The 25,597-nt window shown below is 39.2% G+C and overlaps 1 protein-coding gene across 1 annotated transcript in view; it reads right to left on the reverse strand.

The window, feature by feature from the left end:
• The window catches only part of PLD5 (phospholipase D family member 5), a 950,676-nt gene that overhangs the window by 61,903 nt on the left and 863,176 nt on the right, over positions 1-25,597 (reverse strand). Inside the window, 4 exon segments of the mRNA XM_053712279.1 lie at positions 192-282; positions 1,089-1,254; positions 23,032-23,168; positions 24,893-25,090. Of these exon segments, the coding sequence (XP_053568254.1) occupies positions 192-282; positions 1,089-1,254; positions 23,032-23,168; positions 24,893-25,090 (592 nt within the window).

Raw genomic sequence — 25,597 nt, forward strand, 5'->3', positions numbered from 1 at the left:
TGTACTTCTGCGTTAATTTCTTTTTTTTTCTTATATTTTGATATTTCTTTTTATTTAACCATTGCTTTTACATTATTAGTATTGTATTATTTATTTACTACAAAGAAGTATATGAAATCTAATTGGATGCTTGCTTACAATTACAGTTACCTAAAGGCACTTACATATAAGCAGTTTGTATTACAACTTACCAATATATGCAGATCTGTCAGTGACCACATACTTGTTTCGATTAATTTTAGGAAAAGACCCATTCAGCTGCTCCTTTGGTACAAAGAATTTCTGCAATCAAACAATAACAACATTTGTAATATTCAGTTATAAGTAAAATAATGCTGAAGAAGGTCAAACATTAAACAAATTACATAAACCGTACATGTTACTATTTGTTGTTATATGTGGTGTATCGCATCTGTTTAAGCCTTGTTTCTATAAACATATTCAAATCTACATTAAAAGGACATGAAACCCAATTTTTTCTTTCATGATTCAGATAGAGCAGCGATTTTAAGCAACTTTCTCATTTACTCCTATTACCAATTTTTCTTCAGCCATCAATCGCTACCCAGGTTGCTGAAGCAAAAATGGGCCAGCTCCTAAGCTTAAATTCCTGCTTTTACAAATAAAGATACCAAGAGAATGAAGAAAAATTAATAAAATGAGTAAATTAGAAAGTTGCTTAAAATTGCATGCTCTATATGAATCATTCTTTTTTAAAATGCCTTTGTTTTATGGAAAGCAGAGCGGCGATCCTCCATCCACAGCTCCTGCTGTAGTTAGCAAATCCATGACGAATCCGGCTTCCTCCAATTGTTGCATGCCCCCTTTGGCGTCCAGCTCGTGAGGCAATGCAATGGTTGGAGGAACCCGGATTCATCATCAATCTGGTAACTAAAGCAGGAGAAGCGGGCGGAGCATCGCCTGTCTTTTTTCTATAAATAAAAGGTAAGTATTTAAAAAAGAAGCTTCAATGTAAAGTTTAATGAATGAAAGTGCCCCTGTTTTTTTAGATACAGAGCACTTATTCAATATACTTTACATTCACTTAAATGTTTTAATGTTAGTCATTTTATGCTAAAGATACTTACCACTTCCAAGCTGCAGTCAGGTAACTCATTGCAAAGTGATTTAAGTGATGACAAAAAACTGTATGTCAGTTGATCCGTATTTTTCCAACAGCTAATTAGAAGTCGCACTTTGATTTTTCGCAAAACAAGTGCTTCCCTTAACTTTCCATCAATATCTGACCAGTATCTAAAATAAAAAAAATAAAAAAAATAGTCATTTATGTGTAAAAAATAGTATGGTCTGTTCCATTAAAAAAAGAATCCCCATGTAAAGTGGCTTTTCCCAGGGTTTTCAAATTTGAAATCACTCAGATCTAATAGAAAACTACAAAAATGCATTTGAGGTGCAGTGACACCTTTCAATACAGTATTTACCACTTTCAGGCACAGATATACAGAAAGCTGAAGAGATAAAGGGACAGTAAGGGCTAGGTTTAGCTTGTACGCTAAATCAACTCGCCTTCTGCTCTTTGCTGGCGTCGGGTAGAGCGCGTATCACAAATTGAAAGTAAATATTGTTTGCTCACGCTTTAACCAGACGCACGCAAAGAGTAGAAGTTAGAATATCGCGACTGCTTTAACGTACTCTCCCATAGCCTTCAATGGAGAGAGAATAGTGGAAAAAACACACATACTCGCACGCTAACCTGAATAGCCATAAGCCCCCTACTTTAATAATCCCTAAACCAGCGCAAAGCCCACCGCAAAGTCCCCACTAAACTATTAACCCATAACCCGCTGCATACCCCACCGCAAAGTCCCCACTATACTATTAACTCTAACCCACTGCATAGCCTTTTCTAAAGTCCCCTCTACTTTACTAACCCCTAAACAGCCACACACCCACATCATAAAATACCCCAATACTCTATTAACCCCTAAACCGCCACAATCCCCACCCCAAAATACACACAAACATTTAAACCCCTTAACCTAACACCCCCTTAATTCCCCCAAAAAACGACCCTTTCCTGAAATCGTAATTTTTTGTTTTTTTTTTAGGTTAGGGGGTTTAGCTGGTTATAGGGTTTAGATGATAGTGAGTATTTTATGGTCGGGTTTGTGGAGGTTTAGGGAATAATACTGTAGAGGGGTATTTTGCAATGTGGGGGTGTGGCGGTTTAGGGGTTAATAGAGTAGTGGGGTAGTTTGTGATGTGGGGTTGTGGGGGTTTAGGGGTTAATAGTGGTAGTTTGCGATGTGGTGTTTTTGTTGTTGCTTTTTAACTATTTAATGTTTAAGCATTGGACTGTTACATATTAGTAAAATATGTACACTTACCATGCATCTCAAAATGGTACAATGATGGGTAATATGGAGATAGAAAAGCATAGTCCATCGAAGAGGCTTAAAATGTGCTAACAATATGTAAGTCCATCAGCTTCAAAGTTTTGCTTATAGATAAATTAATACATAACATATAAATTAACCTTAACAATTTACAATATAACGAATTTGTTGTGCTTATAGCGCTTGTGTATAGAGTGACCTGTGGCTCCTGTCTAGAGCGGATCCCCCAAAAAAGTCCGCAATAGTGCTATGGTGTATGTAGGTAGTAAGATAGGAGTGCCAAAAGAGGCAAGGCCAGGGGTTTGGTGGAAATATGTGATATATAACGTAATTGATGAAGTTAGGGTCTAAATGAGTTCCCTGCAATAGTGGACAACAGTGATTTAGTCCGTCCTTCTTATAGTATTATAGAGTTTGTTTAAGAGCGTAGATTCCAAGCGTCTGGCGCTTTGGATTGGGGGGTGGATGTTAATGTGTACTATGAAGGCATATATAGGTGCAGGATAATTAGAAATCGAAAAAATTGTCTATATATAATGATATTAGATGACACAGAGCATACGTCTTCCAAATAAAATATCACAATTTTAATACAGTTATGTGCAATTTAGTACATCATATCCGGTTAAAAACAAGTTACATACAAGAATATGGATCCATAAAAACTATATGATAATACAATATATTAAAAATATTATATAAAAATGTATTTAAGAACAATAATACGTATTAAGAACAATAATGCAGTGAAAGTTCTGTATGTTAGAGATAGTCTGGGTCTCTCTGACAAAGTCCCTACATCTGTCGTGGGGAAGGTAAGCTAAGGTACAGCTGTACAGCAAATATGCCAATAGGATAGATTTGCTAGTAAGGTGGCTGTATGAACATAGCAGTTTGAAAAGTAGCGAATAGTAAGACAATATGATAATGATACACAAATGTACAGATGAAAATAACACACAAATGTACAAATAGAAACCTCAATTGTGTATAAGAACAAAATAGTGGTCAAAATAATGATCCAAAAAACAACTTGTGATCAAATAATAATCCAAAAAACAATTCAGAAAATGTGTTCCTTAAATGAAGGTGTGAACAGTCCAATTAATGTGAGGTGATTCAATCCGTGAAAAAACACAAAAAAACAATGTAGTAAAGTCCATAAAGATGTTCAAAAAAGTTGTAATCCTTAATTTGATATCTCAAAAATAATAAGAATATCCAAAATTTGAAAATATAAAAATGTAAAAAATATGTATATAGGAATGTCCAATACAAAATCTCCAAAATATCCAATATAAGTGACTAGTGTATACACAAAATTATAAACGTGATCACTGAGAAAACAAAAATCTGTAGTTCTTATTGTAGTGCACAATGGTATTAGAAAATTGGAAAATGCACAAAATGAAATAAAAATATAAAAATATAAAAATATAAAAGAAAAAAGGGGAAGAACTTGGGGATTCCTCAAAACCTGTAAACAAAAGATAACAACATAGTGTGATATTGTTAAAAATAGGCAATAATAAAAGGAGTAATGCTCACCATATACTTGTCAACGCGTTTCGGCCTTTTTAACAATATCACACTATGTTGTTATCTTTTGTTTACAGGTTTTGAGGAATCCCCAAGTTCTTCCCCTTTTTTCTTTTATATTTTTATATTTTTATTTCATTTTGTGCATTTTCCAATTTTCTAATACCATTTTGCACTACAATAAGAACTACAGATTTTTGTTTTCTCAGTGATCACGTTTATAATTTTGTGTATACACTAGTCACTTATATTGGATATTTTGGAGATTTTGTATTGGACATTCCTATATACATATTTTTTACATTTTTATATTTTCAAATTTTGGATATTCTTATTATTTTTGAGATATCAAATTAAGGATTACAACTTTTTTGAACATCTTTATGGACTTTACTACATTGTTTTTTTGTGTTTTTTCACGGATTGAATCACCTCACATTAATTGGACTGTTCACACCTTCATTTAAGGAACACATTTTCTGAATTGTTTTTTGGATTATTATTTGATCACAAGTTGTTTTTTGGATCATTATTTTGACCACTATTTTGTTCTTATACACAATTGAGGTTTCTATTTGTACATTTGCGTGTTATTTTCATCTGTACATTTGTGTATCATTATCATATTGTCTTACTATTCGCTACTTTTCAAACTGCTATGTTCATACAGCCACCTTACTAGCAAATCTATCCTATAGGCATATTTGCTGTACAGCTGTACCTTAGCTTACCTTCCCCACGACAGACGTAGGGACTTTGTCAGAGAGACCCAGACTATCTCTAACATACAGAACTTTCACTGCATTATTGTTCTTAATACGTATTATTGTTCTTAAATACATTTTTTATATAATATTTTTAATATATCGTATTATCATATAGTTTTTATGGATCCATATTCTTGTATGTAACTTGTTTTTAACCGGATATGATGTACTAAATTGCACATAACTGTATTAAAATTGTGATATTTTATTTGGAAGACGTATGCTCTGTGTCATCTAATATCATTATATATAGACAATTTTTTCGATTTCTAATTATCCTGCACCTATATATGCCTTCATAGTACACATTAACATCCACCCCCCAATCCAAAGCGCCAGACGCTTGGAATCTACGCTCTTAAACAAACTCTATAATACTATAAGAAGGACGGACTAAATCACTGTGGTCCACTATTGCAGGGAACTCATTTAGACCCTAACTTCATCAATTACGTTATATATCACATATTTCCACCAAACCCCTGGCCTTGCCTCTTTTGGCGCTCCTATCTTACTACCTACAATTTACAATATAAAAAACAAAATTTATGCTTACCTTATAAATGTCTTTCTTTCCGGACATGGAGATTCCACAACGTCATTACAATTTCTAGTGGGATATTCAACTCCTGGCCAGCAGGAGGCGGCAAAGAGCATCCCAGCAAACCTGTTAAGTGTAACTTCCCTTACCCATAATCCCTAGTCATTCAGCCAAAGGAAAATAGAAAAAGATGAAAACACAAGGGTATAGAGGTGCCTGAGGTTTACTCAAAAAAACTGCCGAATTATAATTAAAAAATAGGGCAAGGTCATGGACTCTTCATGCTGGAAAGAAAGAAATTTTCAGGTAAGCATAAATTTTGTTTTCTTTCCTATGACATGGAGAGTCCACAACGTCATTCCAATTACTAGTGGGAAACAATACCCATGCTAGAGGACACAGAATGAACAGGGAGGGAGAAAAAGGCAGGAGGACCTAAACAGAAGGCACCACCACTTGAAGAACCTTTCTCTCAAAAGAGGCCTCAGCCGAGGTAAAAGTATCAAATTTGTAGAACTTGGAAAAAGTATGCAAAGAGGACAATGTTGTCGCCTTGCAAATCTGTTCCACGGAAGCTTAATTTTTGAAAGCCCAAAATGATCTTAAGTGGAATGAGCTGTAATTCTCTAAGGAGGCTGTTGTCCAGCAGTCTCATAAGCAAAATGAATCATACTTCTTAACCAGAAATAAAAAGTAGTAGAAATGGCCTTCTGACCCTTACGCTTTCTAGAGAAAACAACAAACAGGGCAGAAGATTGCTGAAAATCTTTAGTAGCTTGAAAGTAAAATTTTAGCACGCACAACATCCAAGTTATGCAAAAAAAAGTTGCTTTGGAGAAGGAGGATTAGGACAAAAAGAAGGAACAACAATATCCTATTTAATGTTTCGATCCGACACCACCTAAGGTTGAAACCCCAATTTAGTATGAAGGACCGCCTTATCTGCATGAAAGATAAGGCACTGGGAATCACACTGCAGATAACAATTTAAATCAACAACATGCATTGGCGCAAACAGAGCCTGCTGCAAAACTTTAAGAACTAAGATAAGGCTCCAAAGAGGAGAAACTGGATTAAACACAGACCTGATTCTGACCAGGGCCTGAACAAAACCTGAACATCTGGAATTCTGCCAAACGTTTGTGCAAAATTATAGACAGAGAAGAAATCTGACCTTTCAGAGTACTGACTGACAAACCTTTCTCCAAGCCATCCTGAAGAAAAGATAAAATTCTGGAAATCCTCACCCGACTCCAAGAAAAACCTTTAGCTTCACACCAAAAAAGGTATTTATGCCATATCTTATGGTAAATCCTACAAGAAACAGGTTTACGAGCCTGAAGCATAGAATCAATGACTGCCTCAGAAAAAACGCGTCTAGACAGGTCTAGGCATTGAATCTCCAAGCATACAGCTGCAGAGAATTTAAATTTGGATGGAGTAATGGACCCTGAATTAGAAGGTACTTCCTCAGAGGTCACCTCCAAGGTGGAAGAGATTACATCTTCACCAGATCCGCAAACCAGAGCATGCGAGCCAGACAGGAGCTATAAGGATCACAGAGGCTGTCTTCTCTGCTGATACGAACAATGACTCGTAGATGGAGAGCAAACAGAGGAAACAGGTATGCTAGTCCAAAATCCCAAGGGACCGCCAGAGCATCTATCAGGGCGGCCTGAGGATCTCTTGACCCTGAACCATACTTTGGAAGCTCTGCGTTTCGATGAGAGACTATCAGATCTAAATCTGGAACCCCCTACCTGAGGTTTATCCTGGATAACACTTCTGGATGGAGAGCCCACTCACCGGGATGAAAAGTCTGTCTGCTCAGAAAATCCACTTCCCAATTGTCCACTCCTGGAATGTGGAAGGCAGATGGTAGACAATCGTGAGCTTCAGCCCACTGTAGAATGCGAGTCACCTCCTTCATGGCCAAGGAACTCCCTGGAGACTGATTTAAGCCCCTGAGGTGGTGATGTCTGTCTGGAATCAGATAAACTGGAATAAAGATAATTAAGGCCACATTGATAGGGCAATGAAGATCAATTCCAAGAGCCTGAGCCTTCAGAGAACCCCAAACAGCACTCTAGCCTAACAGGCTGGCGCCCATAGTCACAGTCACCCAGGAAGGTCTCAGAAAGCAAACGCCCCAGAGTCAGAAGTTCCTGTGAAATCCACCACAAGAGAGAGTCTCTTGTTAGGGGATTCAGATTTATCCTCTGTGATAAATCTGAAAGGTCTCTGTTCCATTGACTGAGCATGCAAAATTGAGGCACCGCAGATGGAACCGAGCAAAAGGAATGATGTCTATGGAAGCCACCATCAGACCAATCACCTCCATGCATGAGCCACTGATGGACGAATAGCAGACTGGAGAGAAAAGTAAGAAACAAGAAGCGTGGATTTTCAGAAGTCCGTCAGAAAATCTTAATGGACAGGGTATCTATGATTGTCCCTAGAAAACACACTCATGTTGCTGGAACTAGGGAACTCTTTACCAGATTCAAATTTCCACCTGTGGAAACGTAGAGAAGAAAAAAACAACATCTCTGTATGAGATTTTACTAGTTGAAAAGAAGACACCTGAACCAAGATATGTCTAGAAAAGGCTCCACAGCAATTCCCTGGGATCTGATCACTGCCAATAGAGCCCTCAGAACCTTGATGAATATTCTGGGAGCCGTGGCAAGACCAAACAAAAGTGCAACAAACTGGACATGCTTTTCCAGAAACTCAAACCTTAAAAATTGGTGATGATCCCTGAGAATGGAAAAGAGTAAATACTCATCCTTTAAGACTATGGTCATCACAAACTGACCTTCCTGAACCAATGGAAGAATGGAATGAATAGTTTCCATCTTGAAGGCCAGAATCCTGAGGAATTTATTAAAGTGATCGCCCAAACAAGGACTTGAACCCTTGGTCCTCATATTAAAGGCCGATGCTCAACCGACTGAGCTATCCGGACTCCTTGTAATTAAGCTATTAACCCCTAAACTGCCATACCTTACAACACAATCTAGCCATTTAAACTATTAACCTCTAATCCACCATGCCCCACAACGCAATCTAGCTATTTCAACTATTAACGCCTAAACCACAATGCCCCCATATCGCAAATAACTAATCACTAAGCCCCCTAACCTAACACCCCCTAAATTAACCCCATTACATAAATTAAAATAATCCTAAATTAAAATTAAAATAAAAAACCTAACATTACTTTAAAAATAAAATAACCTAAATTTAAATTAATCTAAAATTACAAAAAATAAAAAAGTTTAACGTTACATAAAAAATAAACTAAATTATCAATAATAAAAAAATTATACCTAATCCCTATGAAAAAAAAAACACCCCCTAATCTAATACTAAACTACCAATAACCCTTAAAAGTGCCTTTTGTTGGGCATTTCCCTAAGTTAAACAGCTCTTTTACTTTTAAAAACTCTAAGTCCCCCCACTAACAGTAAAAACCCCCACCCACCGAACCCCCCAAAATAAAAAAATTGACAGTAAAAAATCCTAAACTACCCATTGCCCCTAAAGGGGCATTTGTATGGACATTGCCCTTAAAAGGGTATTCACTGTTCAGCTCTTTTACTGCACTTAAAAGGGCATTCAGCTCTTTTACACTGCCCAAAATCCCTAAAAAAAATAAAAATAAAAACAAAAATAAAAAAAATCCTAACTCTAACCCCCAAATAGATACTCACCGTTCCTGAAGTCCGGGGGAGAAAGTCCTCTTCCAGGCGGCATTTAGGATGAGAGCTACTGAAATCCTATTGGCTGATTTGAACAGCCAATAGGATTTCAGTAGCTCTCATCCTATTGGATGATTTGAATTTGAAGAATCAAATCATCCAATAGGAACGCAAGTGACGTCATATTTAAATACGTAACTTGCATTCAATATTCAGTGTATGGCGGTGATCGTACAAAGAGGTCTTCGGTTCCTAGGTCACTGGCCTTCAGTTCCGCGGTCCTGGATGAAGATAGAAGAGGTCGCCGCTTGAAAGAAGACTTCAATGCCGGACTTCAGGAACCATGAGTACCTATCTGGGGGTTTTTTTATATATTTTTTTTTTATTTATTTTTTTTAGATTAGGGATTTTGGGCAATTGTAAAAGAGCTAAATGCCCTTTTAAGGACAGTAAAAGAGCTTTAGGGGCAATGGGTAGTTTAGGATTTTTTAGTGTTAGGATTGTTTATTTTGGTGGTAAAAGAGCTGTTTAATTTAGGGCAATGTCCTACAAAGGGCCATTTTAAGGGCTATTGGAAGTTTTGCATTAGATTAGGGGATTTTTTTTAGGGGAGGCTTTTTATTTTCATAGGGATTAGGTTTAATTTTTTTATTTTTGATAATTTGGTTTATTATTTTATGTAGTGTTAGACTTTTTTATTTTTTGTAATTTTAGTTTAATTTAAATTTAGATACTTTGCTATATGGGGGCATGGTGGATTAGGGATTAATAGTTTTAATAGCTAGTTTGCGTTGTGAGGCATGGTGGATTAGGAGTTAATAGATTTATTAGGTTAATTGCAATGTTGGTTAAAGTGAATGTAAATTATACGGTTTTTAATGTACACTACCAAATCTCAATAAACTTACAATTGAAACCGCAATGTTTTTTTTTTTCAATAATCATGTTATCATAATATTATTTATATTACAACTTATCTCCGTTTTGAACGATAACTCCTCCCATCCTGGACTTCCTGTATTCTGACTACATTGTGTATAGAGCAGTCCTGCCCGTACTTTGCAATATGGGGGCATGGCGGATTAGGGGTTAATGGTTTAAATAGATACTTTGCAATATGGGGGCATGGCAGATTGGGGGTTGTTATAATAGCTAGTTTGCATTGTGGGGCATGGCAGATTAGGGGTTAATGGTTTAAATAGATACTTTGCAATATGGGGGCATGGCAGATTGGGGGTTGTTATAATAGCTAGTTTGCATTGTGGGGCATGGCAGATTAGGGGTTAATAGATTTATTATAAATTGCGATGTGGGGGGGGGATGGCGGATAGAGGGGTTTTGACGTGTCTGGTTAGATTTCAATGGGAAAAATGTCTCATAAAGCACTTTTTTCCTGTTTTACACCTAGTTGAGCTGGGTGTAATTTATGTTACTGTATCGGCAGCCTCCGACAGTGTATTGACGGTTTGCATGGGCATTGGAAACCGGGTATTATTTAAAGATTAGAGGCTTCTAATGCTTTGTATCGGACGATAATGTTTTCGGCAGACGGAGACCGGTTGCCGAAAATTGAGTTATAACGGGCCATTGGAAACAGTCGATAAACGATATTGCTTCCGACAGCATATTTAACGGTTTGCGAGTGCACGCAAACCGAATTACAGCTCAATGGAAGCGAGCCCAGAGTCAGAAGTACATATATATTTTATAAAAGGATAATCCAACAGTGTGTCAAGCTCAATATTATGAAAGAGATTAAAAATAAGCTGCATACACATAACATAAAAAAAGAGAACAAAAATTGCACCTCAAAAAATAATAGGAGCAAAGTATCATTGTGCTGCCACCAGATGGTGGTAAATACAGGAAAAACACAGAATTTAACAGGAGAATACATCCTGAAAAGTTAACTGTAAGAACATATATTTAGAAATGTTCTTTATTTAAATCAAGTAACACAGCTCCTATTTCCTTAGGAGCATGATTAGCATTTAGCTGCCACACTGTCACGCCGCGCCGCTCTAGCCGTTGCTAGGGGCGCGGCATCTCCTTCCCTGCTTATTGCCTAGGGCTGTGTCAGGTCTGGAGGCGTGCGGTGCTGATGTCATCGTTGCATGCTCCTCTCCCTCTCTAATGCCAGTCAGACACTTGTGGCGCGAATCCTACGCCTATGTAAGTGTTCCTTGTATGATCTATCACTGCCCAAGTATAGGTGTTACTTTGTGTGCTCCTGGGTGTGATAGATCATACTTTTCTTACTGCCTTATTGTTATTCCGCTGCTGAACTCTGCCTGTCTGACTACTCTGCCTCTTAACCCCTAAATTGCTGGATTGACATACTGCTGCTCAACCCTGCCTGTCTAACTGCTCTGCTTATTAACCCCTGTTGTTCTGGATTGCCTCTTTGTTGCCGAACCCTGCCTGCCTGACCATTCTAGTGGTTTGCCCTTGGACTGCTTTACTGTTGCCAAATCCTGCCTATTCTAGTGGTGTGCGCTTGGACTGTTTTGCTGTTGCCAAACCCTGCCTGCCTGACCATTCTAGTGGTTTTTCCTTGGACCGCTCTGCTGTTGCCGCTGGGGACTGCCCTGCCTGTGATGAATGCCGCCTTCCACATCTTACTAGCTTTCTCTGCTCTGGAATATTCCCTATCTTTCAGGCTTGACGCCAGGATAACAAGACTACTGGCCGAGTTCGGTCTGATAGAGGAGTATCCCACGAACCTTACATTATACTTGGGCCATGCAGCCAGATGAGGTGGCACATGCTGTTTATCTTCAGGGACACCATACCACACAGTTGCAGAATATGGATTCCAAGATATTACCGCTCAACTCTCCTTACTAGTTGCAGCGAGGGATGCTGCTCCTGTTGCTACACCATCAGCCCCTCCTCCTAGTACTGTGACTTCTTCCTCTGCTTCTGGAAGTATACCCCGAATACCCTTGCCTGACAAGTATGAAGGAACTACTGATTGCAGGGGCTTTCTAAACCTGCACTAAGGCTGCACTCCCACAATATAAACAAAGGAAAGCAGGCACTGCATCAAGGTATCCTTAAAAACAAAATCCTTTATTTAGAAAAAGTTAAAAAGTTCACAGCTACATCTGCTGTATATCACGCATATATAGTACAAGGCAGGAGTATGTGGGATACATAAGCTGTCTGACTAGTTTTGCGTCCCTGTAGGACTCCCGCAATGATCCTCACACCTTTCAGTCTCATCAGTCAAGGGTCACTTTTAACATTTCCTTGCTAAAGAACAATGCCCTAGCCTGGGTCTCTCCCCTTTTGGAACAGAACGCTAAACTCCTGCATGATGCTGATGAGTTCATTTCTGCTTTATCTTCTGTGTTTGGTACTTCTGGCCATACCTCTGCTGCAGAATATTCTCTCCTGGATCTCCGCCAAGGCAATAAAACTGTGGCACAATTTGCTGTCGAGTTCCGCACCTTGGCACTTGAAACCACTTGGGATGGCAGTGCTCCAAGGCAGCCTTTAGGAAGGGTCTCCATGAATGCATCAAAGATGAACTCACTTATCGTGATATTCCTTCTTCTTTGGATGACTTTATAACGCTTTGTATTAATCTGTATTAATCTGGACTCTCGCTTTTAGAAAGACAAGCCGAGAGAGACAGAACAAGGAGGGTCCTTCCCTCCTGTTTTCCCGGTTTTGGCAGCATCCGCTACCCCTTCAGTAGCTCCAGTTACCTCAGTAGAGGAACCCATGGATCTCTCCTCCTTAAAACCTTCAGAGTCTGAAAGGCAGAGAAGAAGGAGACTGAGACTATGTTTTTATTGTGCATCTAACACCCACCAAACTAAAGGACTGTGACATTTGGCTGGGAAAAGCCAATGCTTAGGGGATAACACTGGGGTACCTCTAAGCATGATCTCAACTAAATCCCCTCACTCCTCTCGGATCGTGGTACCTGTTCCTTCAGAATACTGTCCACACTCAAGCCTTCATTGATTCAGGGGTAGCTGGAAACTTCCTGGATCACAGTTTTATGATTCAAGCTGGTTTGCTTCTTCTACAGAAAAGACACTGTCTCAAAATAACTACCCTGGATGGCACCCCCCTTGGTTCGGGCGTGATCCATTTTGAGTCAGCACCTCTGACCCTGACTGTGGGAGTCCTTCACACTGAACAGCTGCAGTTTGCGGTAATTCATTCCCCAGCACAGCCTGTCATCCTTGGCTTGGGGTACACAATCCACAGTTCGACTGGGCTGAGGGACAACTGGCCTCCTGGTGTACCTCCTGTTTCCACTCCTGCCTTGCTAAAGTCGTTCTTCTGCCCCGTATTCCCATAGCCAATATACAGACTCCTTCAAACCTTCCTTCCGTATACATGGACTTTGCGGATGTGTTTAAGAAAAAAGCAGCTGACGTGCTGCCACCCCACCATCCTTATGACTGCAAGATCGACCTCTTTCCTGGAGCTCCACTTCCTAAAGGGAGGGCTTATCCACTCTCTAAGGCTGAAACTAAATCCATGGAGGAGTACATCCAAGAGAACCTAGCTAAAGGTTTCATTCGCCCTTCCTCCTCTCCTGCTGGGCTGGCTTCTTTTTTGTCAGTAAGAAGGATGGTGAGCTCAGACCCTGAATTGACTACAGGGCCTTGAACAACATAACCATCAAGAATCGCTTTCCCATACCATTGATCACTGAGCTGTATGACTCGCTTTTTCACCAAATTGGACTTATGTGGGGCATACAATCTAATTCGCATCTTTCCAGGCCACGAATGGAAGACCGCCTTTAACACAAGATCTGGGCATTACGAGTACCTTGTAATGCTCATCGACTCAATCCTCGACAGGCCAGGTGGGCCTTGTTCTTTTCCCATTTTAACTTTGTGGTCTCTTATCTTCCTGGGACCAAGAACAAGAAGGCGGACGCCCTTTCCCATCAGTTCCCTCACTCAAGTGATTCCTCAGGAGCTCCTATTGAACACATTATGCCCCCATCCTGTGTGATTGCAGCGTGCTCAGCCTAGAAAACCTCCTGGAGCCCCCATGGCCTCCGATATCCTCTTTGTACCCCTGAACCTACGTATTCCTGTGCTAGCCTGGGCTCATGATAGCAAACTCTCAGGACATCCTGGTTTGACTAGGACTTTCAAGCGTCTTTCCCAATATGTTTGGTGGCCTACTATGAAGTCTGATGCTCAGGATTATGTGAAAGCCTGCACAATTTGTGATGACAACAAGACTCCTTGATCTTTGCCTCCTGGCTTGCTCCAACCATTGTCCATTCCCAAAAAACCATGGACACACATAACAATGGACTTCATTGTAGGCCTTCCTTCTTCTGACCACCATACAGTTATCTCGGTTGTGGTGGACCGCTTTTTCAGACTGGCTCAATTCGTACCCCTAACCAAATTGCCTTCTGATCAAGAATTATTGTCCCTTTTTCAAGAGCATGTGGTGCGACTTCATGGCATTCCTGTGAATATTGTTTCCGACACAGGTCAACAGTTCATCTCTGCCTTCTGGAGAGCCTTTTGTAAGTTGATTGGAACCAACTGTTCCCTTTTCTTCTGGCTACCATCCTCAAACCAATGGACTAACAGAGAGAAAACCAGGATCTTGAAGCCTACCTTAGAGCCTTTGTCAACGCTCGCCATAACAACTGGTCTGAGTTGCTAACCCTAGCTGAGCTGGCGAGAAACACTCATTGGCACTCTTCTCTTCGATGCTCTATGTTTCAAGTCGCAGAAGGGTATCAACCTTGTGTCTTCCCTCTTTCTGCTCAGTCCACTGTGGTCCCTGCCGCAGACCGACACATCACTGGACTCACCACTCATTGGCATTGTATTCACTCTCAGCTGTGTTCAGCTGTCTCTAGATATAAGAAATTTGCTGATCGTCATAGGGCTTCTGTACATGCCATCCCAGTGGGAGAACGTGTTTGGATCTCTACTCGATATATTCGTCTATGTCAACCCTGTCACAAATTGGGGCCTAGGTTTATCGGCTCTTATAAGGTCCTGAAAAGACTGTCTCCTGTTGCCTACAAAGTGGCCTTGCCAAAAACCCTACGCATACATCCAGTCTTCCACATCTCACTACTTAAACCTTACTTCAAGAATAGATATACCTGGCTCTGAGCCCCTCCTCCTCCGCTCCTGGTCCGTGGTGACCCCGAATATGAGGTAGCTAAGATCCTGGACTCCAGATACAGGCGCAGACAACTGCAGTATCTGATACATTGGAAGGGTTACTCCATGGCAGATCGTTCCTGGGTTCCTGCCTGTGATATGCATGCTCCATTTTTGGTTTCCAGATTCTATGCTGCTCATCCTTTGAGGTCGACACTGGTTCCAAGAGTGAACCCTTGAGAGGGGGGCTATGTCACGCCGCGCTGCTTTAGCAGTTGTTAGGGGCGCGGCGTCTCCTTCCCTGCTTGTTGCCAGGGGCAGTATCGGGCCCAGATGTGTACGGCGCTAACGACATCGCTGCACGCTCCTGATGCCGGTCAGACCTCTGTGGCATGAATCCTGCGCCTATTTAAAATGGTTACAAACGATCTGTCACTGCCCAAGTATAGGTGTTTCTTTGTGTACTCCTGGGTGTGACAGGTCGTTCTATCTATGTGCCTTATTACCGTTACTGAACCTGCCTGTATGACTACTCTACCTGCTTTACCCCTTAATTGCTGGATTATATTACTGTTGCCGAACTATACCTCCCTGACCATTCTAGTGGTGTGCCCTTGGACTGCTTTACAGTTGCCAAACCCTGCCTGCCTGACCATTCTAGTGGTGTGCCCTTGGACTGCTTTACTGTTGCCAAACCCTGCCTGCCTGACCATTCTAGTGGTTTATCCTTGGACTGCTTTGTTGTTGCCAAACCCTGCCTGCCTGACCATTCTAATGAGTAATGCCTAACCTGCAGCCCCGACACTAACTAAACCTATTTACCCCTAAACCACTGGACCCCCACATCTCCAACACTATAATAAAGTATTAACCTCTACACCGCCAGCTCCCCACATCGCAACTAATAAACTAAACCTATTAACCCCTAAACCGCTAGCCCCCCACATCACAAAACACAAAATTAAAAAGTACTTACTTTAAATTAAAAGTAACTATATTAAAATAAATAAAGAATTAACTGTGAAATAAAAAAAAAAAACTAAGATTAAACTATAAATTAACCTAACATAATTATTATAATAAAATAAAATAAACTACAAATTAAAAATCCTAAATTACATGATTAAATAAACCTAACACTACAAAAAATATTATTTTTTTTACAAATTTAAATAAACCGAACACTGCGAAAAAATAAAAAAAATCTAACATTACAAAAAAAAGCTAAAATTACAAAAAATGTAAAACGAAATAATCCAAAATAATAAAAATTACACCTAATCTAATAGCCCTATAAAAAAGGCACCCCAAAATCAAAACACCCCCTAACCTAACAACAGACTACCAATACCCCTTAAAAGGGCCTTTTGTAGGGCATTGCCCTAAGTTAAACAGCTCTTTTATCTAAAAAATTACAAAGTTCCCCTAACAGTAAACCCTACCACCCAACCAACTCCCCAAAATAAAAAAACCCTAAGCTACAGATTGCCTCTAAAGGGGCATTTGTATGGGCATTGCCCTTAAAAGGGCAATCAGCTCTTTTACATTCAGCTTTTTCACTGCCTAAAGCCCTAAATCTTAAAAAGAAAACACCAAAAAAAAACTAACACTAACCTCAGGAAATCTACTCACAGTTCCTGAAGTCTGTACATCCATCTTCATCCAGGCAGCGAGAAGTCTTCATCCAGGCGGTGACATCTACATCCATCACGGGGGCATCTTCTCTCTTCATCCCGGTGGTGCAGAGCTGTGGATGCGCAGAGCATCATCGCCGGCGGCACGGACATCCAACGTGGATGATCCTCTTCATACGATCACCGCCTTACACTGAAGCTTGAATGCAAGGTACCCATTTAAAAATGGGGTACCTTGCATTCCTATTGGCTGACATTTTCAAATCAGCCAATAGGATGAGAGCTACTGAAATCCTATTGACTGTTCAAATCAGTATTGTAAATGTCAGATTTTTTTTTATTTTTTCGTAGTGTTAGGTTTATTTAAATTTGTAATTTAGGTTTTTTATTTTTTCGTAGTGTTAAGTTTTTTTAATCATGTCATTTAGGATTTTTAATTTGTAGTTTATTTTATAAGAATAGTTATGTTAAGGTAATTTATAGTTTAATCTTAGTTTTTTTTTTTATTTCACAGGTAAGTTTTTAGTTATTTTAAGATAGTTAGGCCTAGATTTGGAGTTTGGCGGTAGCCGTGAAAACCAGCGTTAGAGGCTCCTAACGCTGGTTTTAGGCTACCGCCGGTATTTGGAGTCATTCAAAAAAGGGTCTAACGCTCACTTTTCAGCCGCGACTTTTCCATACCGCAGATCCCCTTACGTCATTTGCGTATCCAATCTTTTCAATGGGATCTTTCTAACTCCGGTATTTAGAGTCGTGTCTGAAGTGAGCGTTAGAAATCTAATGACAAAACTCCAGTCGCAGAAAAAAGTCAGTAGTTAAGAGCTTTCTGGGCTAACGCCGGTTCATAAAGCTCTTAACTACTGTGCTCTAAAGTACACTAACACCCATAAACTACCTATGTACCCCTAAACCGAGGTCCCCCCACATCGCCGCCACTCGATTACATTTTTTTAACCCCTAATCTGCCGACCGCCACCTACGTTATACTTATGTACCCCTAATCTGCTGCCCCTAACACCGCCAACCCCTATATTATATTTATTAACCCCTAACCTGCCCCCCACAACATCGCAGCCAGCTACCTACAATAATTAACCCCTAATCTGCCGACCGCAAAGAGCCGCCACCTACATTATAGCTATGTACCCCTAATCTGCTGCCCCTAACACCGCCGACCCCTATATTATATTTATTAACCCTTAATCTGCCCCCCTCAACGTCGCCTCCACCTGCCTACACTTATTAACCCCTAATCTGTCGAGCGGACCGCACCGCTACTATAATAAAGTTATTAACCCCTAATCCGCCTCACTAACCCTATAATAAATAGTATTAACCCCTAATCTGCCCTCCCTAACATCGCCCACACCTAACTTCAATTATTAACCCCTAATCTGCCGACTGGAGCTCACCGCTATTCTAATAAATGTATTAACCCCTAAAGCTAACTCTAACCCTAACACTAACACCCCCCTAAGTTAAATATAATTTTAATCTAACAAAATTAATTAACTCTTATTAAATAAATTATTCCTATTTAAAGCTAAATACTTACCTGTAAAATAAACCCTAATATAGCTACAATATAAATTATAATTATATTATAGCTATTTTAGGATTAATATTTATTTTACAGGTAACTTTGTATTTATTTTAACCAGGTACAATAGCTATTAAATAGTTAAGAACTATTTAATAGCTAAAATAGTTAAAATAATTACAAATTTACGTGTAAAATAAATCCTAACCTAAGTTACAATTAAACCTAACACTACACTATCAATAAATTAATTAAATAAAATACCTATAATTATCTACAATTAAACCTAACACTACACTATCAATAAATAAATTAAATACAATTCCTACAAATAAATACAATGAAATAAACTAACTAAAGTACAAAAAATAAAAAAGAACTAAGTTACAAAAAATAAAAAAATATTTACAAACATTAGAAATATATTACAACAATTTTAAACTAATTACACCTACTGTAAGCCCCCTAATAAAATAACAAAGCCCCCCAAAATAAAAAAATGCCCTACCCTATTCTAAATTACTAAAGTTCAAAGCTCTTTTACCTTACCAGCCCTGAACAGGGCCCTTTGCGGGGCATGCCCCAAGAAGTTCAGCTCTTTTGCCTGTGAAAAAAAACATACAATACCCCCCCCCAACATTACAACCCACCACCCACATACCCCTAATCTAACCCAAACCCCCCTTAAATAAACCTAACACTAAGCCCCTGAAGATCTCCCTACCTTGAGTCGTCTTCACCCAGCCGAGCCAAATTCTTCATCCAAGCGGAGCAAGAAGAGGTCCTCCATCCGGTAGAAGTCTTCATCCAAGCGGGGCAGAAGAGGTCTCCCATCCGATTGAAGTCTTCATCCAAGAGGCATCTTCTATCATCATCCATCCGGAGCGGAGCGGCAGCATCCTGAAGACCTCCGACGCGGAACATCCATCCTGGCCGACGACTGAACGACGAATGACGGTTCCTTTAAATGACGTCATCCAAGATGGCGTCCCTCGAATTCTGATTGGCTGATAGGATTCTATCAGCCAATCGGAATTAAGGTAGGAATATTCTGATTGGCTGATGGAATCAGCCAATCAGAATCAAGTTCAATCCGATTGGCTGATCCAATCAGCCAATCAGATTGAGCTCGCATTCTATTGGCTGATCGGAACAGCCAATAGAATGCGAGCTCAATCTGATTGGCTGATTGGATCAGCCAATCGGATTGAACTTGATTCTGATTGGCTGATTCCATCAGCCAATCAGAATATTCCAACCTTAATTCCGATTGGCTGATAGAATCCTATCAGCCAATCGGAATTCGAGGGACGCCATCTTGGATGACGTCATTTAAAGGAACCGTCATTCGTCGTTCAGTCGTCGGCCAGGATGGATGTTCCGCGTCGGAGGTCTTCAGGATGCTGCCGCTCCGCTCCGGATGGATGACGATAGAAGATGCCTCTTGGATGAAGACTTCAATTGGATGGAAGACCTCTTCTGCCCCGCTTGGATGAAGACTTCTACCAGATGGAGGACCTCTTCTTGCTCCGCTTGGATGAAGAATTTGGCTCGGCTGGGTGAAGACGACTCAAGGTAGGGAGATCTTCAGGGGCTTAGTGTTAGGTTTATTTAAGGGGGGTTTGGGTTAGATTAGGGGTATGTGGGTGGTGGGTTGTAATGTTGGGGGGGGGTATTGTATGTTTTTTTTTACAGGCAAAAGAGCTGAACTTCTTGGGGCATGCCCCGCAAAGGGCCCTGTTCAGGGCTGGTAAGGTAAAAGAGCTTTGAACTTTAGTAATTTAGAATAGGGTGGGGCTTTGTTATTTTATTAGGGGGCTTAGAGTAGGTGTAATTAGTTTAAAATTGTTGTAATATATTTCTAATGTTTGTAAATATTTTTTTATTTTTTGTAACTTAGTTCTTTTTTATTTTTTGTACTTTAGTTAGTTTATTTCATTGTATTTATTTGTAGGAATTGTATTTAATTTATTTATTGATAGTGTAGTGTTAGGTTTAATTGTAGATAATTATGGGTATTTTATTTAATTAATTTATTGATAGTGTAGTGTTAGGTTTAATTGTAACTTAGGTTAGGATTTATTTTACACGTAAATTTGTAATTATTTTAACTATTTTAGCTATTAAATAGTTCTTAACTATTTAATAGCTATTGTACCTGGTTAAAATAAATACAAAGTTACCTGTAAAATAAATATTAATCCTAAAATAGCTATAATATAATTATAATTTATATTGTAGCTATATTAGGGTTTATTTTACAGGTAAGTATTTAGCTTTAAATAGGAATAATTTATTTAATAAGAGTTAATTAATTTTGTTAGATTAAAATTATATTTAACTTAGGGGGGTGTTAGTGTTAGGGTTAGAGTTAGCTTTAGGGGTTAATACATTTATTAGAATAGCGGTGAGCTCCAGTCGGCAGATTAGGGGTTAATAATTGAAGTTAGGTGTCGGCGATGTTAGGGAAGGCAGATTAGGGGTTAATACTATTTATTATAGGGTTAGTGAGGCGGATTAGGGGTTAATAACTTTATAATAATAGCGGTGCAGTCCGCTCGGCAGATTAGGGGTTAATAAGTGTAGGCGACGTTGTGGGGGGCAGATTAGGGGTTAATAAATATAATATAGGGGTCGGCGGTGTTAGGGGCAGCAGATTAGGGGTACATAGGGATAATGTAAGTAGCGACGGTTTACGGAGCGGCAGATTAGGGGTTAATAATAATATGCAGGGGTCAGCGATAGCGGGGGCGGCAGATTAGGGGTTAATAAGTGTAAGGCTAGGGGTGTTTAGACTCTGGGTACATGTTAGAGTGTTAGGTGCAGACGTAGGAAGTGTTTCCCCATAGCAAACAATGGGGCTGCGTTAGGAGCTGAACGCGGCTTTTTTGCAGGTGTTAGGTTTTTTTTCAGCTCAAACAGCCCCATTGTTTCCTATGGGGGAATCGTGCACGAGCACGTTTTTGAGGCTGGCCGCGTCCGTAAGCAACTCTGGTATCGAGAGTTGCAGTGGCGTTAAATATGCTCTACGCTCCTTTTTTGGAGCCTAACGCAGCCATTCTGTGGACTCTCAATACCAGAGTTATTTTAAAGGTGCGGCCAGAAAAAAGACAGCGTTAGATACGCGGGTCGTTACCGACAAAACTCTAAATCTAGCCGTTATATTGTACTTTTGAATTTAAAGTTAGGGGGTGTTAGGTATATGGGTTATTAGTTTCATTTAGTGTTTTGCGATGTGGAGGGCTGGCGGTTTAGGGGTTTAATACTTTATTATAGTGTTGGCGATGTGGGGGGCAGGCGGTTTAGGGGTTAATAGGTTTATTTAGTTTTGGCGATGTCGGGGGTGGCGGATTAGGGGTTAATATTTTAATTAGTGTCTGCGATGTCGGGTAGCGGCAGATTAGGGGTTAATAACTTTATTTAGTGTCAGTGTAATTTTCTTTTCCCTATGGACATCAATGGGGTTGCGTTACGGTGATTTGCTTAGTTTTTTTCTGATACTTTCTCAACATTGATGTCTATGGGGGAAAGCACGTAAAGTCAGGCCTTGGGTTTTGTGTGGTATGCAATTTTAAGCAACTTTCTAATTTACTCCTATTATCAATTTTCTTCGTTCTCTTGCTATCTTTATTTGAAAAAGAAGGCATCTAAGCTTTTTTGGGGGGTTCAGAACTCTGGACAGCACTTTTTTATTGGTGGATGAATTTATCCACCAATCAGCAAGAACAACCCAGGTTGTTCACCAAAAATGGGCCAGCATCTAAACTTACATTCTTGCATTTCAAATAATACCAAGAGAATGAAGAACATTTGATAATAGGAGTAAATTAGAAAGTTGCTTAAAATGTCATGCTCTATCTGAATAACGAAAGAAAAAATGTGGGTTCAGTGTCCCTTTAAGCTTAATTGGAGCTTGAAAATATTAGATTTGTATAGGTTGAACTTGATGGACTTCGGTCTTTTTTCAACCTCATCTACTATGTTACTATGTTATGTTACTATGAAATGTAGTCTTCAAGACAATGTCCATTATCTTGGGAAATCCACTAATGACAATCAGGCAACATATATGTTTCAACCGTCTTAACCAGCATGCCGTTTGTGGCAAAAAATTTACATTTTTGAAGCAAAACAATTTTTAAAAATTCAAATCAAGCAAACAAGATTCATGAACATTCTTATTGGCTGATTTAAATTTTTGAATCAGCCAAAAAGTTAATGACTATTAATATTGGATGATTTGAATTGATTCAGCCAAAAATAATAGAAATGCTGGAACAGATGTATGTAATAAAGATTTTGGCTGCCAGACAGTCTTGAATAGATTTTTTTTTTTTCATTCAGGCTCTTTTATTTTCTTAATCTAGTATTTTTTGTATATTTTATTATTAAACATTTTATTATTAAACATTTTATTATATTTAGTATTTTGTGTGTTTAAAGGGTTAGGGAAGTTATGGGTAGGGGTCACTTTAGATGGCTGGGTCCTTTTAGTGTGGAAGTCCATGGTGGTGGGGTTCTTAAGGTAGGGGTCACTTTAGGTGAGGGAATACTTCTAGTCGTGCGGTATATTTGTGGTTAGGGGTTATAAAGGTGGATGTTTGCGTTTGGGGTTATGGCAGTTAGGGGTTTAACAGTAATTAGGTTAATTTACCAGTTAGAGAATTTTTATGTGTAGCGCAAATGATGCTGTTCTTAAAATTATCACAGGGCACAAAAAAAAAAATACAACTTCCAATACATTAAGTGCTAATGATAATACTTTAAATGCATTCCTTAATATACTACTGCAAAGGTTTTGATTAATCAATATTATCTAACCATATCTTTACATACCGTCTGATGTTCTTGTTAATTAGTGGGAGGTAATCCATGACAGACACATATATAAATCTCTGGGCTTCATCAATTACACTGTAAATAGCATCAACATCCAAAACTCTGTGTGATGGACAGAAAGATTTTGGAGAGTTCTGTTAAGAAATATGACAGAAAGGAAAACCTATGTTAAATTGAACATTTCTGTATTTTAGTAATTGCCACCCAGATAGTATTTTACCAGCATGACCAGTATTTGTAAGGTTCAGGTCAAAGTTGAAAATAATGATTGAAGGCCAGATTACAAATAGAGCGCCAATTTATTGTGCACCCACAAACGGGCAAATTCCCCTGTTTGCAGGCGTGCATTAAATAACCAGCCATTACAAGCGGCTGATTATTGCTCGCGGAAGCAATTAGCGCTCAGAAAATTAACCAGAGGTCAAGACCTCTAGTTAATTTTCTAAATAATCTCTAATTGCCCCCAAAATAAAAGTATATATTTATTTATTTATTTGGGGTTAAAAGTGGCAGGGTTGGAGTGTTAGAAAAAAAGGCACTTAAAAGTTACTTTACATTGCGGTCCAGGGGAACTGTGTGTTCCCTGTAAATATATATGTATATGCTTATATACATATATATTTATGTGTTAATATGTGTATCTATAACTTTACCCCTTTTACTGCACTAGTTCTCATGCCGTGTCTCACGGCATGAGAAGGAGGCTCCAATTGGAGCATATGGAAGTGTGCAATGCTTCTGTGCAAAAGCCCAATAATGCTTTTTCACAAAGAAGAACTTTCCTAAAGTATATCAGTCAGATTCTGCCCAACAAGGTCAGTCCAGCCCCAAAATACCAGGCAATTGTTCTATGAACAAGGAACATGGCAACCCAAGACGATCATTTTGGTCTTCAAGGGCAGGTAATCCCTCTTGAAACAAGGAACATGACAACTTATGATGATCATTTCTGCCTTCATTGGCAGTGAGGTGAAGGTGAAGCCATATTCCTCCAAACACACTTGGCAAAAAGTCCATGTCTGTTTTCCCCCCTCACCCCTAGGGAGACTTCCCCAGGGTCACATTACAAATACATAGAACTCTCTCAGGAAAGAACAACAGCTCAATAGCATGTTCTATGGAGATTTACCACCTGCGAGTAGTCTCTTTTAGCCCAATAATGCTTTTCACAGAGAAGAACTTTCTTGAAGTATATCAGTCCAATCCTGTAGCTTGTTCTATGGCGAGTTACCACCTAGGAGCATCTTCTTTCAGCCCAATTGTGCTTTTCGCAGAGAAGAACTCTCCTGAAGTATATCAGTCTGATCCCACCTAGCAAGGTCAGTCCAGCCCCTAAATACCAGGCAATTGTTCTATGAGCAAGGAACATGGCAACCCAAGATGATCATTGATGATCATTTTGGCCTTGAAGGCCAAAATGATTGTCTGTGGTTGCCATGTTCCTTGTTCAGAGGACTATTGCCTGGTATTTTGGGGCTGGACTGTCTTTGCTAGGTGGGATCAGACTGATATACTTCAGGAGAGTTCTTCTCTGTGAAAAGCACAATTGGGCTGAAAGAAGATTCTCCTAGGTGGTAACTCGCCATAGAACAAGCTACTGAGCTGTTGTTTGTACCTAGTAGAGCGCTTCTCTGTATGCAAATAATTTAATTAAATTTAGTAATAGCATTAGAACCATTGGTTTATTCATCCAAATATGTTTAGTTACATTTATTCATTATATTCTATCCTTTTCATGAATCACAAAAGGAATATTGTTTGCTTTGATTTTTACAATATACTGTGGTTTTAATACAATTATTTACATATGCAAATCTGGCTATACCAGCAAATACTAATATGTTTAACAGAAACTTACTGAAACAAATATGTTGGCATCTGTTCCATTCAGCTGTACTTTTAAGGCTGTTTCTACTCCAAAAAGGCCATATAGTTTTCTAGACCACGTTTGTGGTAAACTGTCTTTGTATTTTAATGAACTATACAAGTTAAATATTCTTTGAAGGTCTAACACAAGGCAGCTGCAGTTGTATAAGATAACACCAAGTTCTTTCATCTGTGAAGAAAAACAAAATGTTTTTAAAAAAATCATTTTTAGTAATTATTTTTTTAAACATTATATAGATTTAAACTATTCTATTTTTGTAGCATGTAAGCAATGTGGTTTTGTGGAAGCAGTGTGTCTAACACAAATGGAGTATGCTGCTAAAAAGGGAACCTCTGAAGGCTCTATAATACAGCAATACTCAACTACTCACATCTATTCCACAGTCTATGTTCCACTTTACAGATATGTCCTTAACAGTAATCAAGCAGAAAGTCTTCTTTTTTTCTACCTGTGAATTTCTCATTTGTAAATGCTCCACTCTCCAAAACTGGGAGTGGACATGAACTAACACATTTTAGAGTTTCTCAAAGGCGTTCTTATAGTCTGACTGTGCCTCTGTGCAGTACGTTAGGCCCATTAAATAACATTAAATATCTTTGGGATGAATTAAAACCATGCTGGGGGGGGGGGGGGCGGAGTTAACCGTTAGAGTGAATAGCAGCAAGGAGACAGAGC

Source organism: Bombina bombina, chromosome 4 (assembly GCF_027579735.1).
Source record: "Bombina bombina isolate aBomBom1 chromosome 4, aBomBom1.pri, whole genome shotgun sequence".
NCBI lineage: Eukaryota > Metazoa > Chordata > Amphibia > Anura > Bombinatoridae > Bombina > Bombina bombina.